At 56.8% G+C, this 26,531-nt stretch overlaps 8 protein-coding genes across 8 annotated transcripts; 6 read left to right on the top strand and 2 right to left on the bottom strand.

The window, feature by feature from the left end:
• Window positions 1–1,748: 1,748 nt before the first annotated feature.
• On the top strand, window positions 1,749–8,170 carry B0T15DRAFT_109479 (uncharacterized protein). The gene is made up of 2 exons (XM_062861478.1): window positions 1,749–1,966; window positions 2,038–8,170. Exons 1-2 carry the CDS (start codon window positions 1,867–1,869, stop codon window positions 7,698–7,700), a joined length of 5,763 nt encoding a protein of 1,920 aa, XP_062724299.1. The 5' UTR covers window positions 1,749–1,866; the 3' UTR covers window positions 7,701–8,170.
• Window positions 8,171–8,844: 674 nt separating this feature from the next.
• Window positions 8,845–11,579, top strand: B0T15DRAFT_524602 (uncharacterized protein). Its single transcript, XM_062868782.1, has 6 exons — window positions 8,845–9,047; window positions 9,129–9,280; window positions 9,340–9,580; window positions 9,644–10,265; window positions 10,324–11,027; window positions 11,087–11,579. Exons 1-6 carry the CDS (start codon window positions 8,995–8,997, stop codon window positions 11,130–11,132), a joined length of 1,818 nt encoding a protein of 605 aa, XP_062724298.1. The 5' UTR covers window positions 8,845–8,994; the 3' UTR covers window positions 11,133–11,579.
• A 1,122-nt stretch (window positions 11,580–12,701) lies between these two features.
• On the top strand, window positions 12,702–14,659 carry B0T15DRAFT_390424 (major facilitator superfamily domain-containing protein; the record flags this gene model as incomplete). Its single annotated transcript, XM_062864537.1, has 3 exons — window positions 12,702–13,028; window positions 13,089–14,232; window positions 14,346–14,659. The coding sequence occupies 3 exons, from the start codon at window positions 12,702–12,704 to the stop codon at window positions 14,657–14,659; spliced, it is 1,785 nt and encodes a 594-aa protein (XP_062724297.1).
• A 392-nt stretch (window positions 14,660–15,051) lies between these two features.
• Window positions 15,052–16,418, top strand: B0T15DRAFT_524596 (uncharacterized protein). Its single transcript, XM_062868781.1, has 3 exons — window positions 15,052–15,525; window positions 15,621–15,739; window positions 15,818–16,418. Exons 1-3 carry the CDS (start codon window positions 15,472–15,474, stop codon window positions 15,960–15,962), a joined length of 318 nt encoding a protein of 105 aa, XP_062724296.1. The 5' UTR covers window positions 15,052–15,471; the 3' UTR covers window positions 15,963–16,418.
• On the bottom strand, window positions 16,064–18,127 carry B0T15DRAFT_550611 (glycosyl hydrolase; the record flags this gene model as incomplete). Its single annotated transcript, XM_062870255.1, has 1 exon — window positions 16,064–18,127. The coding sequence occupies exon 1, from the start codon at window positions 17,804–17,806 to the stop codon at window positions 16,064–16,066; it is 1,743 nt and encodes a 580-aa protein (XP_062724295.1). The 5' UTR covers window positions 17,807–18,127.
• A 295-nt stretch (window positions 18,128–18,422) lies between these two features.
• On the bottom strand, window positions 18,423–20,602 carry B0T15DRAFT_524594 (uncharacterized protein). The gene is made up of 3 exons (XM_062868780.1): window positions 20,145–20,602; window positions 19,526–20,078; window positions 18,423–19,452 (listed from the first exon to the last, which is right to left on the bottom strand). Exons 1-3 carry the CDS (start codon window positions 20,218–20,220, stop codon window positions 18,564–18,566), a joined length of 1,518 nt encoding a protein of 505 aa, XP_062724294.1. The 5' UTR covers window positions 20,221–20,602; the 3' UTR covers window positions 18,423–18,563.
• A 1,300-nt stretch (window positions 20,603–21,902) lies between these two features.
• B0T15DRAFT_391214 (uncharacterized protein) lies at window positions 21,903–23,214 on the top strand (the record flags this gene model as incomplete). The annotated part of the gene is made up of 2 exons (XM_062864574.1): window positions 21,903–22,333; window positions 22,398–23,214. The coding sequence occupies 2 exons, from the start codon at window positions 21,903–21,905 to the stop codon at window positions 23,212–23,214; spliced, it is 1,248 nt and encodes a 415-aa protein (XP_062724293.1).
• An 825-nt stretch (window positions 23,215–24,039) lies between these two features.
• On the top strand, window positions 24,040–26,443 carry B0T15DRAFT_429371 (major facilitator superfamily domain-containing protein; the record flags this gene model as incomplete). Its single annotated transcript, XM_062865706.1, has 4 exons — window positions 24,040–24,402; window positions 24,463–24,714; window positions 24,775–25,262; window positions 25,353–26,443. 4 exons carry the CDS (start codon window positions 24,040–24,042, stop codon window positions 26,137–26,139), a joined length of 1,890 nt encoding a protein of 629 aa, XP_062724292.1. The 3' UTR covers window positions 26,140–26,443.
• Window positions 26,444–26,531: the final 88 nt, after the last annotated feature.

Genomic DNA, 26,531 nt, shown 5'->3' with positions numbered 1-26,531 from the left:
AGACAGAGACATGGACACAACAACCTGCACAGTGGAATCTCGCAGTCAGCGCACCGTTCGGAGCCGAGTGTCTCGTCTGCGAGATCTCGGCCGTTGGAAATTCGACGGCTCGCAGAGATGGTTACACAACGCCCAATCCAGGCAGATACCGATCGCTGAATCGGTCAAGCCAGATCACAAGTTCGGGTCTCAGACTTCGGTTGACGTGACATAGGCGATGGCGACAGCGAGCCTTGGCCGACGGACAACAAGAGGTAAGAAAACTTGACCCCCCTAGGATTATGATGGCCCAGTGTCAACAGAAACACTTGCTTTGCCCTCCTGCAACAGCAGCCAACGGGAAGGTACGGACACCGTACGGTAGGGTGGCGGCAGTTGATTGGCGAGGGGCCGATGAGTTGGCAAGCTGGAGAGTGCTGGGGTTCAACAACTGCAAGCAACTTCCATCCGTGTGGTTTTCGGTCGTGGACGTCGCAGATTGGACAGGCTGTCGACATGTCCACCGCTAAAACCGGACTCCAGGCAAAGGAAAAGCGGGGCTAATCATATGCAAGGCCAGCTCAGCGGGGCTGTGGCCTAAAAAGGATGAAGACTGGAGACGGCAGCAGATGGCTGCTTGCAGATAGGTACCAGGCGGATGCCCTCCAGAGAAACGAGGAAGACGAGACGGGACGCAGCCGAACAGCGTTAACGAAAGAGCGCATGCTTATTTGAGGGCGATGCATGGCTGTTTCGGAAGCGAGGTCTTGCCACTTTAATGGCGCTCTGGAAGTTGTGTGGGAAACCGTTTGGGACCTACGAGGGGCTCCCAGTGATAGGTGAGCTCAGGTGAGCTGTCAGTCCGCGGCCTCTTCAAGTCGGCTGGTGACTCAACCGCCAAGTTGATCTACCAGAACCGTTGCTTCGGGTTAGATAGTGATTGGAGACGAAGAAAGGTTGGCAACGCCACCGTGACCATGAAGCTGAGTGTAGGTCAGGCAGCGATGACACAGGAAGGCTGTCTCCAGAACCGGGAATCGAAGCTGAAGTGACCGAAACATGGTTTGACGGACAGCCCGGGTCTGCGCCAGGCCTCTGTCGGGCATTTGGGAAAGGGGGCAGCGTGACTGGCGGGATTTACAGCCCTTTGGCACGAAGCAAAGAAGCAAATCGGGCCAGCAGCAGAAAATTTGTGCGAGGCAGCCGTGCAGTGCGACGGCACGGCAGCCAACTCACCTCGCGACTCGCGAGTCGCGACTTCCATCCAGGTCGGGTTCCAGCTAGGTTGAGCCTTGAGGTGGGTGGTTGCCGTTGAAGGGCGGCAGGTGACAGGGGTCTAGGCAGAGTAGGTGGAGCCGTGAACAGCCCGGTGGCTTGTCCCGCTCCGTCGCTGCGTGACCCGTTCGGGATAAGCTGGTTTGTCCGTTACCCCACGCTCCAGCAACAATACATCAACACGGAGTACCTTAGGGCAGGTCGCTCTGAGCCGCAGGGAACCTCGACACGGTCCTCTCTTCGCTCACCCTGTCAAGTGCCTCGGCGGCGGCCTGCAACGTCATCCCAAGAAACTGCACAGCTCAGACGACACTTCGCAATCCTCAGCCGCTCCTTTTTCCATCGATACAATACGATGTCCCTGCGGGACACTTGAGCCCAGCACTTTGGTCCGCAAGCCGGCCAGAGCCGAAGCCTATTTTCACTACCTCGTTCGTGTGGTTGATCGACGTTGTCCAGAACTTGGAACCTACCTTACCATACACAGTTCTCCGTAAACTGCGCAGACACCTACCCGCTGTGCCCAACTCGCGCGCAACAGAGCCCGATCTAACAGGACACCAGACGGCCGGCTCCTTCCCACGGCCGGCAGCCCCCCACAGCTGGTAGCATATGGGCGACCGCAGTCGCCTCCACGATTCCCCTCATGGGCCCATTATGATATCCATGCAGCGTTCCATCTCATCGCCCGTCACCATTCACCCGTCGCCGCGTACGTTGGGAGGGATAAACATCAGGAACCTTACGACGTGCCAATGCTGACTTACCTCTCCGAAAACACAGCCCGGTCGGCTCCCGCCTCCACCACCTCGAGATCGCCGACTCCCTCCCCGTCCGACAATCATGTTGAGGTTTCACGCTCACGGCGCTTGCGGTCGCGGAGCCCACCTCGCGCATCCGGGGACGCCATGAGCGTCCTCGGACGTCGCATTGACGACCAGTCCAGACGTCCCTCTGTCTTACATATTCCCAGTTCCATGTCGAGTCGCAGCAGGCCGATAATTGACCAAGTGAGCACTCCGCCGCCAGCGCCAGCTCCAAACGATTCTTCCGACAGTTTAGAGACTACCGGATTCCCACCATCTTCCTCGGACGGCAATCATGGAAATATGAAGTTCTTGCGTCCACTGCTAACCGATGTGTCACTGTACACAAACCCGAACTTCGGCCCGGAGAATGATGGGACAAGCCTGGAAGAGCTTGCGCACCTTGTGCGCCTGTCCAAGTACCAAGAGCGCAAGCGCGCAAACACTAGGATCCGCCTCCAGAGGAGTTTGGTATCAACCGCTCTATCCGCCCGGCTGATGAGATGCGGAGAGATGGCCCATCGCAGTTTGGTTGAGGGCTTCCGTGGAGATGACAAGAAGACCTTTGCCGCCTTGTACAACGCCGTCATCGATGTTCGGCGAAGCTGCGACGAGACCCGCCGTTACGCACTCCTAGAGCCAGAGATGGAACTCTTGCAGCCGCCCGGCCTGACCTCGTCCGAGGGTCTGGATACCCCTACCGGATCTGTCACCGGCGCCGGCCACTCCCCGAGTGCTGGGACGCCGTTTTTGAATGAGATATCTGCTTCAGCCAGGGAAACATTTCTGAGCTTTCTCAGTCAGATTAGGACTAACCCTGACTATCTGGCCACACGAATCACATCTCTAAAGCAATCGGAGCTTGCTGCACTCACTAGCTTTCACCAGACGCTCGAACCCATCGAATCCGTTCTTCCTTACCACACCAGCCGGTCCTCGAGCCGCGCGCCTTCGGGTGCTTCTAATCCCATGACTGGCTCGGCATTCGGCGGGTCCAGTGCCACCGGGGGAGCAGGCAAGGAACGCAGCGCGATTGAACGCCTCCTCTCTTTTCAGCGCCATGATCCCATCTCGGCCTTGATCTACACCTGCTTCGCTAACTCTGCAGGGCCCGACAGCGCCGAGGACAAGCGCCGGACCGTGACCTGGGCCAATGCCCTCGCCCGCCTGGTCCTCCACCCGGTAACCGGCAACGAACAGACCATCATCTCGGTTCTCAATGTTTGGGTTTCCATGCGTGACTGGGCCGGAAAATCCAACATGGAATGGTACCTCATGAAGATCCTTGAGGATGGAGCCTTCTTGCTTGATCGTGCCGAGGACGAACACGGGACCCGCTTCGACCAGATTTCCAAGTGGTCATCCAAGGACCAAATCGCATCCGAGGAATTCTTCACCAGGGCTGTCGATGAGCTGTTTGAAGTTCTCGACGATGAAGACGCCACGGGCATTCCGGAAGGCCTTATTGAGCTTGGAAATGAAATGCTGAAACGCCTGAACAAGCATGTTGAGGCCACGCGTCGTTGGCTGGTTTACAAGTACATGTTCACAGTTTGGCTGCTTGGAGTTGTCATCCACCCGGAGGCCTACGGCATGATGGCCGAGTACCACATCACTGAATATGGCCGCCAGAAGATATTGAAGACAGTCGCCACCACCGCTCAGAAGTACGCGGTTGACATGTTCCACAGCACGACTCCAGTATCAATTCCGCCAAAGATCAGAGGCCACCTGGACAACATCTACGGCCGCTTCAAGGACTCGTCCAAATATCCCAAGAAGCCCCGTCTACTTCCAGCCCGGTCCATTACCTCTCTGAGAGAGACAGCCGAGGTCCATCCCTACCTTGTTATCAGCCCAGCGGACCTTGCTACCATGGTCAACGCCCTCTTCCCTGAACGCCGTCCGCAGTCGTCGCACTCAAGCGGTCTTCGGTCTGGCGCGCCTTCCGTCTCCGGATTCTCTTCCATTTCCCAACCGATGTCCATTAGGACGGCGCCGAGCAGTTTCGATACAATGTCGGTTCTCAGCACGAGTGCGGAGTCCTCGTTCAGTGATGCCACCACGTCCAGGGAACCTCTTATGGAGGAAGGCAGCCCACGTCGCCATTCCCCACCCTCTCAGGAGCCACCGAAGCCGGAGAATTATGAAGAAGACGGGTACAGGCTACGCCTTGCAATGCATGAAATGACACAGATTCTTGGACAGGACGTCGTGCACGGCTTGTGCCACCCATGCGCTGAAAGATGGACAGTGCTGTTCATCTCACCTGATGGGAACAGGCTGTCGACCCAGATGACATTCGATCCTGATGATGATGTCGAGGACGAGGATAGCTCTTCGAACACTAGTGATACTGAGGGGGAGGAAACGGATGACGGACGTCCGGAGCTCAACAAGGACTACCACCAGCTCCGCGATGCTATTCTCAAGCTGGTACAGGATTACGAAATCCCTCAGAGCTTGGAAAGCGACAGTACCAAGCAGCAAACGTTCAGCAACCGTGCATCAACCCTGAAGAAGTATCGATCCAAGAACCGCATCATCACTACGATGGGGAGTCGGAATCCGTACCGGCAGAGGGCTGCAAGTATCGCGAGCAGCATCGCCGATAGCCCTCCAAAGAGTTCCAAAGGGAAAGAAACAGACCAGACGGACAATCCATCTCCGCTCATCACAATGTTGACTGCAGCCTGTTCACAGTCTCGCGCTCAGTCCGATTTCGTGTCGGCACACCTTTACTGGCGGACTTTGCAGCAGCTCAATGCATTGACATCCGAATCACTGCGCCATGATGGGTTTGCCGCACTGCTCAATATCTTTTCTCGCGGGCCGCGGGACTCGATCCGACGGTCTGCCGCTGCGATAGAAGAATACGATGCCTGGCTGGTCTGGCTAAAGCAGAGCCAAGAGAGGGCAGAAGGCTTGATCGAGAGCATGATGCGTCGCCTGCGAGCCCTTCGTGACAAGATGTGGTATGTTACCGATGTCCGCAACTCGGCTCCATACGAGGATTCGCGCAACGTCGCCAATGCGCTGAAGACGATGGGTGCGCCCCGGCGTTGGGAATCCTTCCAGCGCAGCAGCAGGCTCATGCAAAGGGGCCCTGCACAGAATTACATTTTTAGGACCGAATCCCAAGTTCTCGAGCTGCTGGCGGCGCCCGAGGAACAAGGCGGCCCCAACAAACTTCGCGACGAACAAGCAGAGAAAACCGCGCGCTGGCTGCAGCGAAACGGGGTGGAGAATTTCTGCGCAGGTGAGGAGCGCATACACCGCTTCTGTTGCGAAGTGGACAACTGTGTCAGCAAACTCGTCGGCGATAGCATCATTGACGGACCTGTGCTGTGGTCGAGCGAGCTCTTTGCCCGAGAGCGCCGCGCTTTTGAGACGAACAAAAGCTCTGCCCGAGACCGAGATCGAGACGCCCAGTCGTCGGTCTGGGATGATTCAATCAGCGTTATTAGTGATCCGGACCGCAGGTTCGTGTCAGTCAACCGCCCGGGTTCCGTCAATGGCCGGGACCTGCGGGCCGTTTCCGGCCACAACATGAGTCAGATGTCCTTTGATTCCAGGAGCTTCAGCTTCTCCCGGGCCAGCACGGCAATGTCAGAGATCCTCGATGGACAAGAATACTTCGGCGCATCGTCTCCAGTTCACCAGATCGATCCAAATGCGACCTTTTGGTCACCGTTCCAACACCGGGCTACATCTCCCAGTGCTACATCCCGAGCGCATTCGCCGACGACGAGTCTGACGAACCTTTCAGGCTCGTTCCATCCGCCGCATCACCAGCAGCTCCCGTCGCAGTCTTCTCAGTCAACCGCCCGCTCCGGCGCATCCGTCTCGTCCAACGAGACGGCGTACCAGCAACGGGCATCCGAGGAAAAGTCCCGCTTCCTCACGGACCTGAGGCAGACCCTGACTAGCCTTCTCCTCTCCGACTTAGGCAACCTCGTTTTCGCCCGCGGATCAGAAACGGACGCGTGGTTCGAGGGACTAGGTCAAGAGTGCATCGACCGTCGAGAGGCAATCCATCGCCGTGCGCGTAAAGCGCTGGCGAGGGAAAAGCGGCATTCTGCCAAGTCCGGGCTGAAGCAGCGATTTCTCGAGAAGAAGAGAAGCTTTGGCGACCTGCGGGGAGCTGTCGGCAATGACGCACTGAGCGACAAGGCGCTTTCCGACAATCAAAGTCTCGGGGCGGAAGGAGCGGGCAGCAGCCAGCGTGGCAGCCAGCGTGGCAGCCAGCGTGGCAGTCAGCGCGGCAGTGTCCACGGAGGCAGCGTCCATGGCAATGAGAGTTCGGCGACGAGCGACACCATATCTGCCCGGAGACAAAACAAGGAGTCGAGGAAAGAATCGATGCCGGACTTCCCGTTTACGAAGGCCTATCAGCGGCTTCTGAAGATGTTTTGCGTTCATCCGAACCCTTATGTTAAACTTAACGCACTTTGTGAACTCGAGCACCTCATTATTGCGTCTCTGAATTCGGGATCTCGGCGAGGTCGGTTGGCCTGGGCGCGCTCCGAGCTGGGCTCGGCGTCCTCCGCCACTGAGGAGCATGGAACCGGCGTCGGCGGTGTCCGGTCTCAACCACTAGAGGAAACAATTGACAATATCAGGGAGCGTCGCTCACACACCCTAATGCAGGTACCCAACTTCGGTGCGGACGGTCCTGTCCAAAGAGGACGAGCGTCGGGCGGGGGAGGAAACGCAGAAACCCGCACCATCGTTTCCGCATACCCCCCCAACACTGACGCTGTCACCAACATCTTGCAGACGCTCTTCCGCGATTCGTCTCTAAGGCCCAAAACCTTATTCCGTGACCTGCAGTTTATCTCGGCATTCGTGTCTCCAAACACTCTAGACAAACCGGAACGAGGCAAGGCCTTTTGGGACGCCGGGCTCGCCGCGCTCAGGCTAAAGCAAGAGGTATGCAGCACAATGGTCGAGGTGGCCGACGAGATCGTCAAGAACTACACCCAATCGCGCAACGGAATCACCAATCGCCCCGGGACGGGCCCCGGCAGCACCGCCTCCGACTCGGCAGCCACCCCAACCACCGACCGACCTTCCTCTCCGCCACCCTCCCCTCCGTCCCCGCTACCGCTATCAACTCATTCCCTTGCGGACGCAGCTCGCATGTGGACCATCACAGCGAAGGAGGGCGACCCCACCGCCCAGCGCGAGTTGGCCATCTTTTACTTGTCAAACCCGGAGCTGGTACAGCGGACGACCCTCCCACTCTCCAAGCCCCGCGAGGTCTTCAAGCAAACAGTCATGGAGATGTATGGTGGGAGGTCGTCTGGAGCGAGCGGCTCCGGATTGGGCAGGCATCATCACGCACACCAGGGTGCTGTGCAGGGCAGGTCGCAGGGAAACCAAGCAGCTGGGGTTGGTGGGCTGGGCCAAGGGAGCGGAGGTGGCGGCGGAAGTGGTGTTGGTGGTGGCAGCGGAGCCGGAGCAGGAAACCAGGATGGTGGTGTCGGCGCTGGGCTGGGAGGGGTCGGGGATGTGAGGAGCGATCCGGCGCTGATGTGCGTCGCTATTCACTGGATGGAGGCGGCGGAGCGCGGGGGGGACGAGCTTGCCAGGACGTTCATGGCGCAGAACGAGATTGGTGCTGGGTTGATGGGGTGAAGCAACGTGGAGAAGTGGTTGGGTGATGCTGTTGGGTACATGCGCGTGTGGAATTGTTGTGTTTTGTGATACCTTCTTGCATTTCATTGCTTTGATACCTGTTTATGCTAGATCAATCCTCACTGCCTAGGTCGGTTGCAGGACAGCTCGTGTTTTGCATTCTCCCTCACTCGCTTGTTGGAAATCCATGGTCATGTCGTCTATACATCGGTTCTGTATCCACTCTGCATCAGCAGGAGTTAATTCCAGCAGGAGTTGTTTCGGCGTAGGGGTCAACGGGTATCACATCTAGACATTGAACCCGCCAACTGGGCTACCCGCTGTTCGCCTCGGTATCCATGATTCCATACACCTAACCTACCTTAAGGTAGAAAAGGGTATTTGGCTGGGTATAGCTAGACGTTGGTAAGGCCGCTGTGTCGCACAAATACCAATGTTATTTCCGTCTTGATTCGTCGGTCAGTTGGCGGCTCGATTCACACGCATGTGTCATGATATTCGAGTCTCCTAAATAACAACATGTTCCACTCCTTGTTCAAGATGATTCGATCAAACAGCCAAGCCATTCTTCCGTTACTCGAGACATCCTTCCTATGTTGACCCTCTCCTAGTAAGAGGCGGTGCCCTGGATGTATTGCACAAGACCACTCAATGTGATGACATACCGTAGTCAACAGCCACAGAGATCATTGGCGTGACAACAGTCGCCATAGCAGTCCAGCTTTTCTTCTCCATGTCGCTGCTTCAACAACGATCACAGTGAAAAGAAACAGAACTTTGACATCAAAAATTACGACCGGGACGGCCCCGAAGGACAATCCGAGGCGGCCAGCTCCACGATGTGCAATGCAGGCCTACCACCCCAGCAAGCCTACTTCTTGATCTAGGCTTGCTCAATCAAGGTAAGTATGAAGAAGAAAGGAAAAAGAACAGGAGCAAGAGTTCGGCAAACTGGCAACATATTTATAGGCAAGAGCGGGTGGCCTGTGCACAATTGCAAATTTGGAGCTGTGCACAGACCCTCTCAGACTCGGAGCATCGGAAGGACGGAAGCCGGCCCCGAACCCCTCTTTCCAGATTTGGTGGGCGGTCTGAGCAAGCAGTAAGCTCGCCCCGCAATTTGAGTCATCTCTGTGGCAGATTGGCCGGTGTCTTTGGGTTTGAGCCGTGTCAAAAGTTCACGTCCCAAAGTGTGGATTGCAGGGAGTGTTTTCGGACGTGAAGCTCGCTCAAAGCCTACGAGTCATTTGCTCCTGGCCTTTCTTGATTGTGGACAGGAACCTTCACACACAACATGCCGACCATTAACGTCGACAAGTACGCCCTCTTCGAGGAGCTTGGCGAGCAGTAAGACAGCTACCCCGCCATCAACTTGCCCGAACACATCCCACCTGTCCTCGCCTGATCTAACCCGACGATATCATCAAGGTTCACCGAGGAGAGCTTCCAACAATTATGCTTCGAGTTTGGCATTGAGCTCGACAAGGACACCGAAAATGATCCCACGCGGCCCAAGGACCAGGCACCCGAGTTGGCTATCGAGATTCCGGCCAACCGGTACGACATGCTGTGCTTTGAGGGTAGGATATGTCCCTGCCTGAGCACAGCTTTCGGACCAGCTTACTAAGGGGTCGGACAGGAATTGCAATGCACCTAAACATCTTCCGAGGGAAGCATGCAACACCCAACTGGAAGCTCCTTGATATTCCCGAGAACGAGATGCAGACCCTAACAATCAGCAAGGAGACGGCGCAGGTTCGCCCCTATGCTGCAGGCGCAATACTCCGCAACATCAAGTTCACCCAGGCTTCCTATGATTCTTTCATCAGCCTTCAGGACAAGCTCCACCAGAATCTTGCGAGACAGCGTACCCTGGTCGCGTGAGTGACAAAAGTTTAGTTACTGGGTGGGCGCATGGGGGGTTACTGATGGTTAATGGGCAGAATCGGTACACACGATCTTGACACGATCAAAGGTCCCTTCACATACGAAGCACTTCCGCCGAGGGACATCAACTTCGTGCCGCTGAATCAAACCAAGGAGATCAACGGACAAGAGTTGATGAGCTTCTACGAGACCGACAGACATCTCGGAAGATATCTGCACATTCTCCGTGACAAGCCGGTATATCCAGTAATTCTCGATGCCGAGAGGAACGTTTGCTCCCTTCCTCCCATTATCAACAGCGAGCGCTCCAAGATCACGCTCGGCACCAGGAACGTGTTCATCGACATGACAGCGACCGACCAGACCAAGCTCGACATCGTCTGCAACATCATGGTTACCATGTTCTCCAAGTACTGTGCCGAGCCCTTCACGATCGAGCCCGTAAAGGTTATCTCGGAACACAACGGCTGTACTCGGGTTACACCCAGCCTAGCAACCCGGACGATGGACATCGAGGTCGACTATCTCAATGAGGTCTGCGGACTCCAGGAGTCGCCCGCATCGATATGCAAATTCCTAGGCAAGATGGCATACACAGCGCAGCCATCTGAAGACCCGAAATTCGTAAAGGTTACGGTGCCGCCGACAAGGGCAGATGTCTTGCATGCATGCGATGTTGTATGTCTGGGAGTACCCCCCTTTGGCCTGTGCGTTGATACCAGCTGACACCCCTCAGATGGAGGATCTTGCCATTGCCTACGGCTTCAACGACCTTCCCCGCTCGTCGCCCAATAAGTCTGTCACCATCGGCGGGCCGCTCATGATCAACAAGCTTAGTGATATCGTTCGGCACGAGTGTGCCATGGCCGGCTGGGCTGAGGTCATGCCTCTCATCCTCTGCTCACACGATGAGAATTTCGAGTACCTGAATCGCAAGGATGACGGCAAGACGGCTGTCAAGCTTGCCAACCCGAAGACGGTGGAGTACCAAGTTGCGCGGACATCGCTGCTTCCTGGTCTGCTCAAGACCTTGAGCGAGAACAAGGCGATGCGTCTGCCTCTCATGATCTTCGAGACCTCGGATGTTGTGTTCAAGGACGAGTCGGTCGAGAGACGGGCGCGGAACGAGCGCCACTGGGCGGCGGCGTACTACGGCAAGACCAGCGGCTTCGAGGTTGTGCACGGCCTCTTGGACCGGGTCATGACGATGCTGCGTGTCGCGTTCGTCACACACGAGGAGGGGCTCTCTGGCAAGAGCATCGACTATGAGGTAAAGGAGAACCCAAGCCAGCAGGACGGTTACTTCATCAAGGAGATCGACGAGCCTACCTTCTTCAACGGGCGCGCTGCTGCCATTTACGTGCGGCTAGGCGGCAAGCTCCAGCGGATCGGTGAGCTCGGTGTGCTGCATCCTACCGTGCTGGAGAAGTTTGACCTGAGGTATGTCCGGCTGTAAACCCCATGCTTCGCAATAGAGTTTGGTGCTGACCAGATTAAAGATACCCGGTGAGCACATTGGAGATTAATCTAGAGGTCTTTCTATGACGCCTCTTCGAAGTGATAGATGTCGAATCTGGTCCAGATAACATCTGGCACAAAATAGAGCAGGTTTGATCCATTGCGATAGCACATTGAGAGGCACTGCTCGATTGAACGTTGAACATCTCAGTGTCGATGAATCCACACGTGCATCGCTTCCGTCCAAATGATCGTCAGCTCAGACGTGCCACTTGGACGCCGCGCTCTCTCTCTCTTTACGCTTTCTGCGGATACTGGCACGGAGGCCATGATGACTCATGAGGTGCGCTGCAAGAACGAACTAGCCATTGGGATGCCCCGAGACGTCGTGCCATGCATGCGAGATGGGTCCGTCGGTGAAGGAGCAAATGCTTGTCCTCCTGCTTGCCCATTAGTTACTGGTGGTATTCCGGCGCTTATTATTGTGTAAAAGTTACGGATGGCTGTCACACAACGTCTCCGTGATTCCTTCGGCCATAAAAGGCTTACTTCCGACTTGGCACGGCTTTTATGGAGCCGTCATCCCATGTCGCAATCTACAAGGCGTGGCAGCGACTTTGGGCCTGTGTACCGAGTGACTGGGTCATGACTGGTCTCCCCCGAAAACAGATCACGTCGAACAAAGTTACATGGCTCTCCAGGTCTTACCGTGACCTTGTTTCTCACCGTTCTCTCTCATAGCAGCTCATCATCAATATCGAATCGTCGCTACGAGTCCAAAGCTGTCGAATGACGGATTTACCGGCGATTACTAAAAGGCCATGCGCCATTGCGCATGTCAAAGGAAACGGTCGATGGCCCGGAGTTACTCGGGGACTTTTGGCCGGCCTAGACCCGCTAGCTTAACAAATCGATCCGCGCTACCTAGTGTATTACCTGGTAACCTTTGAGCGCCTTTGACAGGCAACTTGCTGCCTGGACAGTGGCAGGAGCTGGATGCGGCTGGGGCCCCTGCGTCCCAAGCGATTGGCAACCCCCTGTCCGGGCTGTCCCAAGGTTGTCAAACGAGATTTCCGAAGCTCCATTCGATAACCTTCTTTTGCATGCCGTCGCAACGGGGATTCCAATTGGGCCAGGATACGTCATGACAGCCGCAGCACTGAAGGGTGAAGACCGCAGCCCGGGCACATATCATGTCCGAGCTCATGGTGGCTGTGTCACCAATGGACAAGCGGCGTTTGAAAACTTTCCGAGGAGTCTGAGCTAAGCTGACAGGACCCAAGGACATACGGCCTTCAACGTTAGCGGCGCTCGGACACGGACCGATGCGGTAATGTGTCCACGGCACAATGCAATGAGCATGGGACGGGCAGCTTGCCCTGTCGGAGACATAGCTGATAGCTCCCATCATGCTTGGTCAGCCCGGCGGTAGCGAACGGAACCCCGGTACTCAAACGTGGCCGGTCCAGATCTCGTCTATCTGGAATCCTAGATGGAAGCAACGTCTGTGCACTGTGTGATTATGCTTCGCCGGTATATAACTCCTGGGGTTCGCCACGAACTCCGTCCGGGTGTTGGCCCCATCATCTTGATTCTCATCACACCTCATCTCTCACTCTGTTAGCCACAGTTGGATTGATTCTTGAACAGAGAAAGATGACGTCTCCTACACCTAGCCCATTAGGGTCCTCCTCAGATTCAACCCTCGCGCGCCCGCCTAACAGCCGGCCCAACTCCAGTGAAGGTCCAACATCAACCCTCAGCCCGCCCCAAGCTCCCGGCCAAGATGCGTATTTAAGTGGCGAAAGTACTCGTGCAGCATCACCGGTAGGAAACGAGAAGATAGATGCTGCAGCAGAAGGTACTAGTAGTGTCAGGGAGGAGCCTCTGGGACAGGACGACATGGACTATCCCACAGGGTGGCCCTTCACTTTCATTGTCGTGGCTCTGGTGCTCAGCATTTTTCTCGTGTCGCTCGATATGGTACGCTTATCTACCGCATGACGCCCGGTTTCTCTCGAAGCAGCGACTAACCCAAGCCAGACAATCGTGGCAACCGCAATTCCCAAGATCACCGACGAGTTCGGTGGGCTAGAGGATGTCGCGTGGTACGGCTCTGCCTTCTTCATGACCGTGGGCGGCTTCCAGTCGACATGGGGCAAGGTGTTCAAATACTTCCCGCTGAAGATCAGCTTCTTGATTTCCATCTTCATCTTCGAACTCGGCAGCTTGATCTGCGGCGTGGCACCCAACTCGACGGCGCTAATCGTGGGACGCGCCATTGCTGGCATCGGCGCTGCGGGCATCGGGTCGGGCGCCTACACCATCATCGCCTTCACGGCGGCTCCCAAGAAGCGGCCGGTCTTCACGGGCATCATCGGCACCGCCTACGGGATTGCCGCGGTCATCGGGCCCCTGATCGGCGGCGCCTTCTCGGACCACGTCACCTGGCGGTGGTGCTTCTACATCAACCTTCCCATCGGCGGTCTGTCGGGCCTCATCATCCTGCTGTTCTTCAAGACGCCCAAGGGGGCCAAGCCGGTCGTCGCCCCGCTCAGGGAGAAGCTCCTGCAGATGGACCTGGTCGGCACGGCGCTCGTGATGGGCGGCGTGATTTCGTACATTCTAGCTCTGCAGTACGGCGGGCAGACCATGCCGTGGCGCAGCGCGACGGTCATCGGCCTGCTCGTCGGCTTTGTGCTCATCTTCGTCGTCTTCGGCTTCTGGGAGGCCTTCAACGGGGAGCGGTCCATGATCGTCCCGCGCCTGTTCCGGCACCGCGACGTGTGGGTGTCGTCCATCTTCAGCTTCCTGTTCGCAGGCTCGTACTTCATCGTCATCTACTACCTGCCCATCTATTTCCAGAGCATCGGCAACTCAAGCCCGACCGACTCGGGCGTGCGCAATCTTCCGCTGATCCTCGCGGTCACGGTGGCGACCGTCGTCGCCGGAGGCTTCATCTCGGCCACCGGCATCGCCGCGCCAGTCGCAGTCGGCGGAGCTGTCCTCGCCACCATCGGATCCGGCCTGCTGTACACCCTCGACATCGGCACTGGCACTGGCAAGTGGATCGGGTACCAGATCCTCGGTGGTTTTGGATGGGGAGCCGCGTTTCAGGTGCCCATCATCATCGGCCAAGCCACAGCCGCACCTGATGACATGTCCTCCGTGACCGCCATCGTTCTCTGTAAGCCTCTCCTGAGTCCTGAGTCTCTTCCCCCCAACCACCAATCCCAATCCTCTGCCACACCGCGACATCACATGCCAAATGTCAGATACTAATACGTCGTCAACCCGCAGTCTTCCAAACCGTGGGCGGCGCCTTCTGGGTCTCGGCCGCGCAGTCGGCCTTCATCAACACCATGCTCAACCGGATCGCGACGTCGGCACCCGACGTCAACCCGCTCGTTCTCCTGGGCACCGGCGCGACCCAGATCCGCCACGTGTTCGCGCCCGAGCAGGTGCCCGGCATCCTGATCGCGTACATGGCGGGCATCAAGACGGCGCTGGCGCTGGCTATCGGCGCGGTTGGTGTTGCGTTCGTTTTGAGCTTGTTTAGTCACTTCAAGAGGCTGAACACCGAGGCCTTGAAGGGCGCTGGCGGGGCGGTATGATGTATTCGAGGGAGGAGGGCCATGTTTTCTTATGTTCAGGTCATGTGGTTTTGATGATTAGACGGCTGGCGCGGTTCTCTACTCTACCGGCGTCGGTTTAGACAGGCTAGGTTGATGAGATACCTACCGAGGTAGATGAGGCAGGCCGCAAGGTGTGGGTTGCGGGGAAGAAGATACCCAGGGATATAGGTTGGAAAGTCAGGGAATGGGTGGCATATATCCATCTGCAGATGGTTACTACCTACCGTACGTAGTGGTGTTCAAACATCATGTAAACTAGGTGCTGCCACGACAGCACATCATGACAAACTGCCGGTCTCCTTGTCTCGGAGTTCAGCCAGCATATCCATAACGCAGTGAAGGCAATGCCTAGAGCTGATTCCTAACAGAAGTCCAAGCATGCTACTGTATTTGCTCATTTTGCTGTCGTTGGTCTTCTGCAGAGCCTAGATATGAGTAATATGACACGACATGACTTTCGCAGGTACTGTGGAGAGATTCAGCCCAAGTGGAGCATGGTAAGCACTACGGAATACCTAGGTAGGTACGCATGCGATCATCAGCTTCCGATATCGTTGAGTGTTCTTATCGTGATGAGGTGATCCGCGGTTACAATGCCTAGCGTATCTTTCGCAAGCGCCCGATCCTTCCGAGAGTTCCGTCCTTCGCCCTGTGGGTCCGCGTCTAGGTCGACGAAAAGCGGAGCGACATAATGGCCTTCCGATTGCGATGTTTCTACGTTTCACTATTGTTGGACCTCGTTGATTGTCATACTATCATATAGCTGTTACTTTGTGACACTCACCTACACCATGCCGTTCCACATCCTCGCCATTATTACCCCTAAGGCGGACCGAATTGCGCGGGTACGTACCTAGCGTCCTAGCCTCTGGGACGGTGGGAGTCGGACTGTCGGGGACCCTGGGTCGCGACGCGAAAGATGTGCTAATGAGAAACAAAGGTTGAGGAAATCGCCAAAGAAGTGGCGACTGAGGTCGAGAAGAATGAGCCGGGCACGCTGAAGTACCAGTGGTTCCGGACGGGAACCGCTGAGGCGCCCACGATCGTTGTGTGGGAGGTGTATGTTCCTAAACCAAGAAGAGAAGAAAAGAAAAAGAAAAAGAACACTTTACAAATGTGGATGCTGACCGGTGACAGATATGCCGACGAGGCTGCATTTGAGACGCACAAGACCAGTCCTGCACTGGCCCGGCTCATTGAGATTGAGAAGCAGGAAGGCAACCTTGCTGCTCCTCTCGAGGTCCAGCCGCTGGAGCAGTTTGCGGGATTTGCGAGCCGTTAAGAAACGGTAGAAACTAGAATGGGTTTCTGAACCCTATATTGTACAATATGCTTCAATAAAGGAAGGAATCATGCACACTACCGTACACAACCCTGACACACTTAGCGCACTCCCTCCTGCTCGGCCCTTGTCACCTCTACCCTTTCTAGATTTCTGGCACTTCCACGACGAGGAACGGTCTCGGTCTCGGTATAGAACTGGCCGCCCCCTGTGTACCGCCACCTCGTGAAGTACGCACTCGGTGTCCCCGCGGGGCAGTCAATTCCCTGGCCAGCTCCGTTACAGGTTGCATAGACCCCGATCAAGGTCCCGACGAACGACCCTGACCCGCCGCTCAACAGCTCTGCCGATGCCGTGCCCAACTCAACCTTCGTCTTGGGATGAGATGCTAGCGCAGCTGAGAAGACATACTCGGTCGGCTTGGCCATCTGGATCTCCATCCTAATCGCCCTGCCCGCCCACCCCTTTGGCACCGCCTTCTCTGTCACCTCACCCGACGCGTTAAACCTGAACTTCAGCTGCCCCTCCACAAGGACCACGCCCAGCTGCACATTCGCCTGTTGGGTCAGAAACGCGGTCACACCCGCCTCCTGACCGTGCGCGGTCGGATCCAGTTCGATGTCGACACTAAACCGAAACAGACTGTCCGTCTGGCGCCGCCCAATGAACGAAACCGCCATCGCAGCCGGCTCGTCGCCCCCGGGCCACCCATCCAGCCGATTACGCCCCAGCACCACCCGCAGCCCGCTTGTTGTCACCTCGAACGCACCGTCGCGGGGCACCCGCCAGTGCACCAAGTTCCGCGGGATCGCTCCCCCTCTCGTCTTGAAATCGTATACATCCGGGTCCGAGTTAAACGGCCCCGTGCCTGGCAGGTCTCTCGTCTGGTGAGGCAGCGGCCAGCCAGACATCTTGCCGCGGACGGGCTGCAGGACAGGCCAGTCTCCGTCGTTCCAGGTCACGGGAAACAGCACGGTCTCGCGGCCCATGGGGTAGACCCTGTATTCCGGCCCGGAGCGGGTAGCGAGCGCCACGCCCCACCAGTTGCCCTCGGTGTCCTGGAAGAGGTCGCCGTGGCCGACAGTCTGGAAGTATTCCTGCGTGCCGCGATTCGTGAGCAGCGGGTTGTGCGGGCACGGCGTGTAAGGTCCCGTGACGGACGTGCTGCGCGCCATGGTGACGGCGTGGTCCTCTGCCGTGCCGCCCTCGGCGATCAGCAGGTAGTAGTAGCCGCCGTGCTTGTAGAGGTGCGGTCCCTCGGGCCAGACGCCGCCCGTGCCGTTCCAGAGCGCGATCGCGGGGCCCATGGCGCCGGTGGTGAGGTCCATCTCTTGCAGCTGGATCCCCTGCGTGGCGACGTAGACTTTCCCGTCGCCATTGTCGTCCCAGAAGAGGTCTGGGTCGATCTTGGGTGCGACGAAGGTGAGGGCGGCGCTCCAGGCGGCGTCGTCGAACGGGTTGGTGGATGTGAAGAGCACGCCCGCGTCTTTGCCCGGCACGCCGAGGTACTCGCAGATGACGTAGAATACGCCGTCGCGGTGGCGAATGGTGGCGGCGTACATGCCCTGCTGCTGGCCCGTGGTGGCCCAGCTGTAGCCGGGGAGCTGCGACTCGCGGTTCCACACGTGGCTGACGTGCTTCCAGTTGATCAGGTCCCTTGAGGCGTAGATGGGCAGGCCGGGGAACGAGATGAAGGTGGACGTCACGCAGTAGAAGGTCCCCTCCACCTGCACGCACGACGGATCCGAGTGCCAGCCGGGGAGCACCGGGTTGTAGTACGTAGAGTTGGCGGCCGCTGCTGCTCCGGCCAGGGCAGACAGAGTCAGGCCGGGTGTAAACCGCATTGTGGGGGTTGCCAATATATACACAGAGAGAGAGACTTCTTAGAGAATGCCAGGCTGCAGCAAAGGTGGTTCTGGGAACGAAAGACGCCTAGTAGCAAAGGAGCGTCTCTATATAATCCTCCTCTCCATCATCCGTCATATCCATCGCCTTGTACCAGTCCTGCTGCCTGCATGTTGCATGCATCATCAACCACCTTTATGCCAAGACGGGTGATCATAGTAGCGCAGTCGATCGCACAAGTTTATTGGGGCGCATCATCCCAGGCGGCCGGTAAATATGGTGGGAAAATATTAAATGTGGTCCTAGGTAGCAGTTCGCTTGGTACATGTTCGGAATCCCGAGAGGGGGGTTTCCGGGTTTAACGCCTTGATTCATTAAGTTCATTGTGCGGGGAGATTTGCTTTCCAAGGTCCCAGACTCCCAGCCATGACTGTGACCAGTCCGTCTCTGGGCTCGCCAGGCCAACAACGGCAGCATACAATACCGGACGCCTGCCTACCTCAGGAGAGGGATGGAACGGAAGAGTAGGTGATGGGGTCGATAGGCTATACTCAATGGTCAACCCGTACAACCATTGATTCTTCTTGCAAGCAACCAACCAGTCATTTCTCAATGTACCTTTACAATTAAAATAAGACCTTTTCTAAAATGGTATCTAAAATAACAACTGATTATTACTTCGAGATGAAGAGAAGGCCATTGCAATCTCTGCACTCGCTGTCTAGTTCAAAAAGTATCAGTGTATCAACACCCCCTTTACAGCCAAAACGTCGCAATAACAACACCCCCAACTGATACCAACCACATTCCAACCCCCTCTCCAACTGCAAGCCTGGCACCACCAGCTGTACTCGCGGTAGTAGTAGTAGGAGCCGAGCCCTGCTCACCGGTAGAAGCCGGATCTGGCACACTGCCAGTGAAGGTCGAGGTGTAAGTGGAGGTATAAGTCTCGGTGAAAGTGCCCGAAGAGTTCGGCACATCTGTCGAAGCTGAGCCCGGAACACCGGTAGCCGTATGCGTGTCGGTGTCGGTCCCCGGCACAACAGCCAGCGTCGTCGTACCCGTACCCGTCCCCGTCCCCGTCCCCGTCGGAGCAGGGACGCTGGTAACGGGGCTCGGCGCGGCCGTTCCCACGGTGCCCGATGACGGGATGGCCGAGCTAGGCCCCTCCAGCCACGTGGTGGCCCTGGTCGTCGTCGGCTCGATCACGAGCCCACCCGTGAGCGTGGGCACGGCGTAGGGCGGGTCGACCATGCCGAAGCGGCCGCAGGCGTTGCACGGGTACGCCCACTTGCGCACCTGGGTCGGCGCCGCGAGCACGGGGTTGCACTCTGTCGGCAGGCTGGCGATGGCCGTCGGGTCGACCGTCTGCGGGCAGTTGGTGCCCAGGTCGTTGAGCGTCAGCTGCCGCGTGCTGGTCCCCGCGAAGATGGTCGAGACGTCGTACAGGTCGAGCGGGAGGATCCAGCTCGTTGTCTGCGGGCCGGCCGTCTGGTTTGCGCTGTTGATCCCGACTGCCGTAGGGATCAGCATGTACACCGAGGGCGAGGTGAAGGTGTAGCTCAGTTTCCTGTCATAATAGGTGGCCGGATACGTGTATGGCTTGTTGGTGGGCCAGTAGTACAGGCTGACCGTGTCCGCGGAGCTGCAGATTTCGTGTTAGGGAGATCATTGAAACATTGTACTTATCAAAGGAAGGAGCGAAAAAAAAAACGTACATGCTGCAGAACTTCGGACATGGTTCATATGTCGTCGAGAAAATCGTGCGGGTGGTGTATGTCGTCGTGGGCACGGTGGCTGTGGTGGTATCGGTTTCCGTGATGGTGGTGGAGTCGATGTAGGTGTTTGTTACGGTCGCCGAGTCCGTCTCGGTGTTGGTGACGGTCGTCGAGTCTGTCTCAGTAGTGGTCACAGACGTTGTGTTGGTGACGGTTGTCGAATCCGTCTCGGTGGTCGTCACGGAATCCGTATTGGTGATGGTGACCGAGTCTGTCTCCGTGATGGTCGTTAAATTTGTAATGGTGACCGAGTCTGTTGCCGTGTTGGTGATGGTCGTCGAGTTTGTGATAGTCACCGAGTCGGTGTCGGTGGCTGTGACCGTCGCCAAAGCCGTTTGCGTCACGTCGACGGTGACGGTGTTGATGTGTGTCGTGTTGACGGTAACAGCGACCCAGTGAGTGATTTCCACTGTCGTCGTGTTGTAGACTGTGACAAAGTCGTGGATCGCCGAACTGTCGCAATCAATTGAAACAGATGAGTGAGCGTGTTGGGCTTGGGGGTTGTCCGTCAGTTCAATCCGTTCGCCATGCCAATTACACAGGAGGTTCAGCTACATACGCTTCTCTCGCCACCCGTTCACAGCTTGGGTGAGCAGCCCAAGCGTGGCTGCTATTGTTGGTAGCGTGGAGAGCATGGTTGCGACTTCCACAACCTGCAAGTTATCAAACTTATCACCCACAGTGGTGAGTTGAACGAGTGTCAGGGCAGCAGCGATGCTTGAAGCCTCGGACAACCTATGGACAGACTTCACCGATCATCCAACTTCATTGTACACGCGGGGACGGGTTCTCTCTTGTTTATAACAGCATTGCTAACTATTGCAGGCATCGTTGGCCGCCACGTTTCTGTCAATGTCCGGTTCCTGGATTTTGGGGGACTTTCCCGAATTGGCATCAGGTTCTTGCAATGACGCAGCTGTCACCAATTCAGGAACGTTGGGAAAGGGCCAGAAGGGGAAGCAAAGTTTGGTTGTTTATCTTATTGGTCGGCGGGGCAATAGTAGGGGTATACTACAGGATTGGAGCTTGGAACGAGATGCTGCGGAGTGACGTGTGGATGGGGAGCGAAACCTTGGTCTTACCCCTGTCTCCTGGAGATCATGATGTGGCTGGCGTTGGCGGCTTTGCTCGCCGAGCACGCCACGCTCAATGAAGAGGACGTCGCATTATGTACCATGTTGCAAGCAACAGGGTGCAGTCTCTTCCAAGATCAGGAAATAGTTCAATATCTAAAGTGATTTTGGAATGAGGTCGCTACGATTCTACGAATGCGAATGCTCGTCTTCCTTCTTCCCTGTAAACTATTGCGATGTTCCCAATGAACTAGCGGCACTACTGGCAACAACATACAGTAGTTTTGTGTACTGTACCACTTGCATGGCACTCGCTCAAGATGCATTTCACTGCGATGCTCTGGGTGGTCGCCGTTCTCATCGCAAACTCCTTTGCGCGGAATGATGATATTAACCCGGGACCTCTCGTGATCCCCGCGAGCCAATACTTGTGAATTCGCCTTCCCTCGGACTCCTGCTTGGTTGGTGGTCCCATTACTAACCTAGGGATATAGCGAAGGCAATGACGGGCCGTGGAGCACATTTGACATCCGCGTTGGCCAGCCGGAGCAGTACATCAGAGTACTCGTCTCTACTGCTTCGCCATTTTCATTTGTCCCCTTTGCAGACCAGGCATGCTCGACTTCGGTATTCGAGACCGTGCCTCCAGATTGCGCTGTGTCGCGCGGCAACTTATTTAACCCGAATCACTCGTCGACATGGCATGAGATCGGCTTCTACGGAATCAACCAAGACGGTGTCGGGCTCGAGGCGAATCTCGGGTACAACCAGAGGGCTCAGTATGGCCTTGACCATTTGGGAATTGGGCTCACGGGACCGAATATCAGCAACCAAACTGTCGCCGGGATCGCGACACCCGAGCCGTTCTACCTGTATGTAGCCTGCTGGTTTCACACATACAGACACTGTAAGATGAGAAGATTTGACACCAAAAATGCGTCTAGTGGCATATTCGGAATCAATCCTCAGCCGTTGAACTTCACCTCGTTAGGCAACTTCTCATCGCCGTCATTTCTCACCACGCTCAAAGAGAAGAAGAAAATCCCAAGCCTCAGCTGGAGCTACACGGCAGGCGCTAAATATCGTGAGTAACCGGCTGACTGAACACCTAGACCTACACGTTACCAGAGCCCCTCTAATCCAGAGCTTTGATGACCCGAACAGGGCTGAAGCAAGTGTACGGCCAGCTAATATTCTCGGGATACGACACCTCCCGGTTCAGGGAGAACACCGTCTCATTTTCCATGGCAGACGACATCACCCGGGACCTGGTCGTCGCTCTTCAGTCAATAAGCTACAGCGGATCGACCTCTGCTACTCTGCTCTCCGATCCCATCGACATCATGATCGACTCGACAGATCCGAATCTCTGGCTCCCCGCCGATGTCTGTGATGCCTTCGAAGCGGCCTTCGGGCTGACCCTCGATAGCGAATCCGGCTTATACTTGGTGAACGAGACGCACCGGAACGCGCTGCTCGACTCGAATGCCCAAGTGTCCTTTAGGCTGTCCGACGTAAAGTCAGGGGGCGATACAGTGACGATAGTTCTCCCTTACGCGGCTTTCGACCTCACGGCGCGCAACCCTCTCGTGGAGAACACCACTCACTACTTCCCCCTGAAGCGGGCCAACAGCTCGGCGCAGTACACGCTCGGGCGGACCTTTTTACAGGAGGCGTGAGTACAGCTTTGCAGCTCTCCCTGGCAATCCTGCTAACTCAGTAACTCTCTTGCCACTCAGTTACCTCTCTGTCGACTACGAGCGCAAGGTATTCAATGTATCGGCGTGCGAATGGAACCAGGGCGCCACGGCGACCATCGTCACGATTACACCCGGGGACTCGGATTCGGGCAACTCGGGCAACTCGGGGGACCCGGGCGACGGTTTCTCGAGCGGCTCGGGCCTAAGCGCCGGAGCCATCGCCGGCATCGTCGTCGGCGCCGTGGTCGTGGTGCTCATCGTCGCCGCAATCATCATCCTCCGCTACCGAAGGAAGTGGTTGGGCGCCGGTTTCGCCGCTGCCGCAAAAAGGGATCCGCCGTCGCCCGACGAAGCCGTCCTCAAAGGCCCCGTCTTCAACTCGCCCTCCGCTCGCCACGACTCCACGCAAGACTCGTCGGTGCCCTTCTCGGCGGCCGATGTATCGGCCACCAGGTCCCGATCGACAGCCGAATACGCCAGACCGGCATCAAGCGGACTGCGCGACAGTAGTACCGCCAACTCATCCACGCCGGAGCTGGATGGCCGCGATACGCTGGTCAGACCAGACACCGAGCTTGACGGGAACGAGATCAAGGGCCCGCTACCTCGCGTGGCGGAGAATCCGGGCGGCCTCCACGAGCTGCCGGGGAGCGAACCGGTTGTGAATGGCAGGAATGGCAATCGGAGCAGCGAGGCAGAAGTGAATCGGACATCTTCCCCTGCGCCTCTGTCGCCCTCCTCCCTCTCTGCCGAGGGTAGACAGGGATGGAAACACTCCCCTCCCTCACCAATGACTGCCACGACCGACAGGAATCCGGCGGCGTGGGGACGTGATAGCCTGGTGTCCCAGTTGTAACTTGTAGATTAATTGGAGGAATCCAGTTCATAGCTCAATCGATGTACTACTACTAAGTCCGCTACTACCGTGGTCACGGCGCCGTTTCAGTAAGGGGCAGTGCTAGCCCATGTGACCAGGTTGCTTCCCCGTGCTGGTCACAGATCAAAAGGTTAAACAGGAAGGGATGGAAGGCAATAGTGAGCAACTATGTATCGGCGTGTATGTGTATTGTACTCGCGTCGCCAAGCGAACCTAAGGTCTCCCCCATGCCGAAGAGGTCTGGAGCCTAAAGAGACCTCACTTGCTTTCAAGTCATTCGATTGCCCCCCTTTCCCACACCGCTACGCTCGTCAACGGGCTGTTGCTGCCCCGATTACTACTAGTACTTGGCAGTCGTGGCACATGAGTTGGGATGGGGTCTTTGTCTTAGAATTCAAAAGGGAACTCGCCACCTGAATCTGCGCTTCGGCCCCTTCTAGTTCGGACGAAGGTGCCAGATGACCTCTCGATCGTGATCGCTTGAACTGGATTCGCCTCCCGAACTCGAAGGCCCGGGCGGAGTGTGCCAGTGACGTCGTCGAACCTATATCGTCCGATTACCTGTAACCTAGGTAGGCCACAGGGAGCCATGGTTTGCCACACCAGCCCAGTGCCGTGCACAATTCACAGGCTACCCTCACCACCCTACTAGTATCATCCAATGGTGACCTCATGTGCGTGAGTTCTCGTGATATAAATACAAGCATACTACTATAATCACGAGATATTCTTTTCGTCGTGTCAAACTTTTTCGAATTTTCAATGTTAATTTTAATAAGAGATAATTTTTTATATACTTCTAACATGACGACGACGACGGGCTCTGGCTGGCGGCACGCCTTCGGGCTGACCCGCCAGGCGGTCAAGGACGCCTCGCCGCCGGGCACCGTTGCCCTCGTGGACCACAGCGTCCACGAGGTCGGCGGCAACGACGGCGGCCGCTACCGCTACGAGGATCGGGTAAATCTTTACCCGATTCCAACGACATCGCCAGCGGACCCGCTGACCTGGTCCCGCTGGCGAAAAGGGGCGTGCATGGCCAGCTTGGCCATGTACGCCTTCGTCGCCAACTACATCTCGGCGTCGATGGCGCCGGCCCTGCCGCTCTGGAACTGCGAGTTCCACCGCGACCGCAGGCCGCTCCACGACCTGATGCAGTTGGTTGCAGTACGTCGCCAACCCTTCCCCCCCGGTGGCCGTGTATGTAGTTGCTGACAAGTTGAATAGTTCAACGTACTTGCTGTCGGACTTGGGAACGTGTTTTGGGTTCCTCTGTCCAACATCGTTGGGCGGCGCCTCGTCCTTGTCGCGTCGACGTTTGTTTTGCTTGTGGCCACCGGTTGCGGGATCGGGCTGTCGGGCTTCACCACGACCCTGATCATCAGGGTCTTCCAAGGACTTGGAAGCTCTGCCTCCGAGACGGTGGTGCCGGCTGTGGTCGGAGACCTGTTCTTCGTGCATGAGCGCGGAGGCTGGATGGTATGTCACCTGAACCCTTAAAACAACCCAATCGTGGAATTTGCTAACACACTTTCACAGGCTTTCTACACGGCATCATTGGCCAGCGGCTCGGTAGTCGGAGGCATTACCGGTGGCTATGTGGCCAATGACCTCGGCTGGTTCGCGCAGTTCCTCATCGCGACGTACCTCGCCGGGGCAGCCTTCGCATGTGCCGTCTTCCTCGTCCCGGAGACCATGTTCGACCGTCCCCGGCCATCTCTGCCGACCGAGAGAAACATCCCACGGTTCTCTCGCATCTTCGACACCGTCCCGGAGCCGGGTAGTATCCGAGAGCTACCAATCGCCTACAATCCGGCGTATTCACAGCTTTCGTCCGCTTCGTGGCGATTGAGCCTCGGAAGCCTCCCATCCATGACGCTTACGATCCCGTCGATATTCAAGTGGGAGCCGGCCCCTTCTGGTGCCTCAACGGAAGGGATGCCGTGGTACGGTTCGACCAACTCGGACGAGGACCTCTCAGGGAGCACGGCGGCGCTAGAACCAGGTGCGCAACCTCGACCAGTCTCGTGGCGCCAACGGTGGCAAAGAGACAGTATTAGGCTCGAGTGGGACGGACACCCGCGACCGGTCCAGACAATCATTGAAATGGGCCCAAGCAGTACGAGGAGCACTGTCCGCACAGCGCCAAGGTCGGAGCACCCACGTTACACCTTCGCTGATTCCATTCGCTTCGGCCACTACAGAGGCAAGGTGTGGTATCAACTCCGGAAGCCCTGGTCAACCCTTCGACTCCCGGCAGTATGGGTGATCATGCTGCAATACGGCGGCCTAGTCGGCGGCGTGGCGGTCATCTCGACAGTCGGCCCACAGATCCTCTCACTACCGCCGTACCGGTGGGGCCAAAACGCGGGCCTCCTCTTCGTCGGCGCGCTGGTGGGCATCATCCTTGGCGGTTTCTGTACCGGCCTGCTCGCGGACCGGCAGCTCAAGAAGCGAGCGCACGAGCAAGACTACGGATATGCCGAGCCCGAGTCGAGGCTCGTGCTCATGGTGCCAGCTCTGCTGATCGGCACGGGCGGGTTGCTCGTCTTTGGGTTCTGCGCACAGTATCCCGGGCGGTACCAGTGGATCGGCTTAGAGTGTGCTTACGGCATGCTGGCGTTCGCGCTCGCGCAGGTGCCGTCCATCTGGTTCGGCTACCTGATTGATGCGTACGACAACCTGGCGAGCGATTGTTTTGTGATGATTTGCATCCTCCGCGGCCTAATTCCCTTCGCCTGGACATTTTTCGTGGCACAGTGGGTGGAGCGTGACGGGTACTTAGTTCCTTTTTGTGGTTTTAGCGGGATACTGGGCGGTTTTGCATTACTTACTATTCCTATCTTGGTGGTGGGCAAGCGTATGCGAATTGCCACGGCGGTTTATGTCGAGGATAATCAATGATTCTGTTTATCGACTTGGATGTCTCGTTGTCGATGATTTGGATGGCTGGCAGGATTGAATACAAGGTCAATACAATCAAATCTCGATATACCTACCGAAGTTATTATTGGGCTGTTAGTGTCTAGTCGTGAACCTGTTATTCAAGAGGTTGTCCCTTGCAGCTCCAGCCTTCTGCCTCTGGAGATGATTCTAGATGTAGAAACCTCGGGAAACACGAGTAGGACTAACTTCCACCTCAAAACTGAGATGTGTCGACACATTCCGTCAACAAATAACACGAGTCTTACACCAACCTCGAACCTGCAGACCGGCAGAGTGAAGGTGTTGAATTAAGGTTAAGACCCCTGCCACCGCCCCACCTTTGTGACCCCTGCCGGTCATGTTGCGGGGCA

The sequence above is a fragment of the Chaetomium strumarium genome, assembly GCF_033439665.1.
Source record: "Chaetomium strumarium strain CBS 333.67 chromosome Unknown B0T15scaffold_2, whole genome shotgun sequence".
Classification (NCBI taxonomy): Eukaryota; Fungi; Ascomycota; class Sordariomycetes; order Sordariales; family Chaetomiaceae; genus Chaetomium; species Chaetomium strumarium.
This window is presented reverse-complemented; position numbering and strand designations above follow the sequence as displayed.

Bases quoted from the DNA above. Each gene is read 5' to 3' on its own strand.
- B0T15DRAFT_109479 (XM_062861478.1), top strand. From the start codon at position 1,867: ATGGGCGACCGCAGTCGCCTCCACGATTCCCCTCATGGGCCCATTATG. The intron at 1,967-2,037 runs GTACGTTGGGAG...CCGAAAACACAG, and splicing joins CACCATTCACCCGTCGCCGC to CCCGGTCGGCTCCCGCCTCC.
- B0T15DRAFT_524602 (XM_062868782.1), top strand. From the start codon at position 8,995: ATGCCGACCATTAACGTCGACAAGTACGCCCTCTTCGAGGAGCTTGGC. The intron at 9,048-9,128 runs GTAAGACAGCTA...GATATCATCAAG, and splicing joins TTCGAGGAGCTTGGCGAGCA to GTTCACCGAGGAGAGCTTCC. The intron at 9,281-9,339 runs GTAGGATATGTC...GGGGTCGGACAG, and splicing joins CGACATGCTGTGCTTTGAGG to GAATTGCAATGCACCTAAAC.
- B0T15DRAFT_524596 (XM_062868781.1), top strand. From the start codon at position 15,472: ATGCCGTTCCACATCCTCGCCATTATTACCCCTAAGGCGGACCGAATT. The intron at 15,526-15,620 runs GTACGTACCTAG...TGAGAAACAAAG, and splicing joins AGGCGGACCGAATTGCGCGG to GTTGAGGAAATCGCCAAAGA. The intron at 15,740-15,817 runs GTATGTTCCTAA...GACCGGTGACAG, and splicing joins ACGATCGTTGTGTGGGAGGT to ATATGCCGACGAGGCTGCAT.
- B0T15DRAFT_524594 (XM_062868780.1), bottom strand. From the start codon at position 20,220: ATGCTCTCCACGCTACCAACAATAGCAGCCACGCTTGGGCTGCTCACC. The intron at 20,079-20,144 runs GTATGTAGCTGA...ACAACCCCCAAG, and splicing joins GAACGGGTGGCGAGAGAAGC to CCCAACACGCTCACTCATCT. The intron at 19,453-19,525 runs GTACGTTTTTTT...CGAAATCTGCAG, and splicing joins TGTCCGAAGTTCTGCAGCAT to CTCCGCGGACACGGTCAGCC.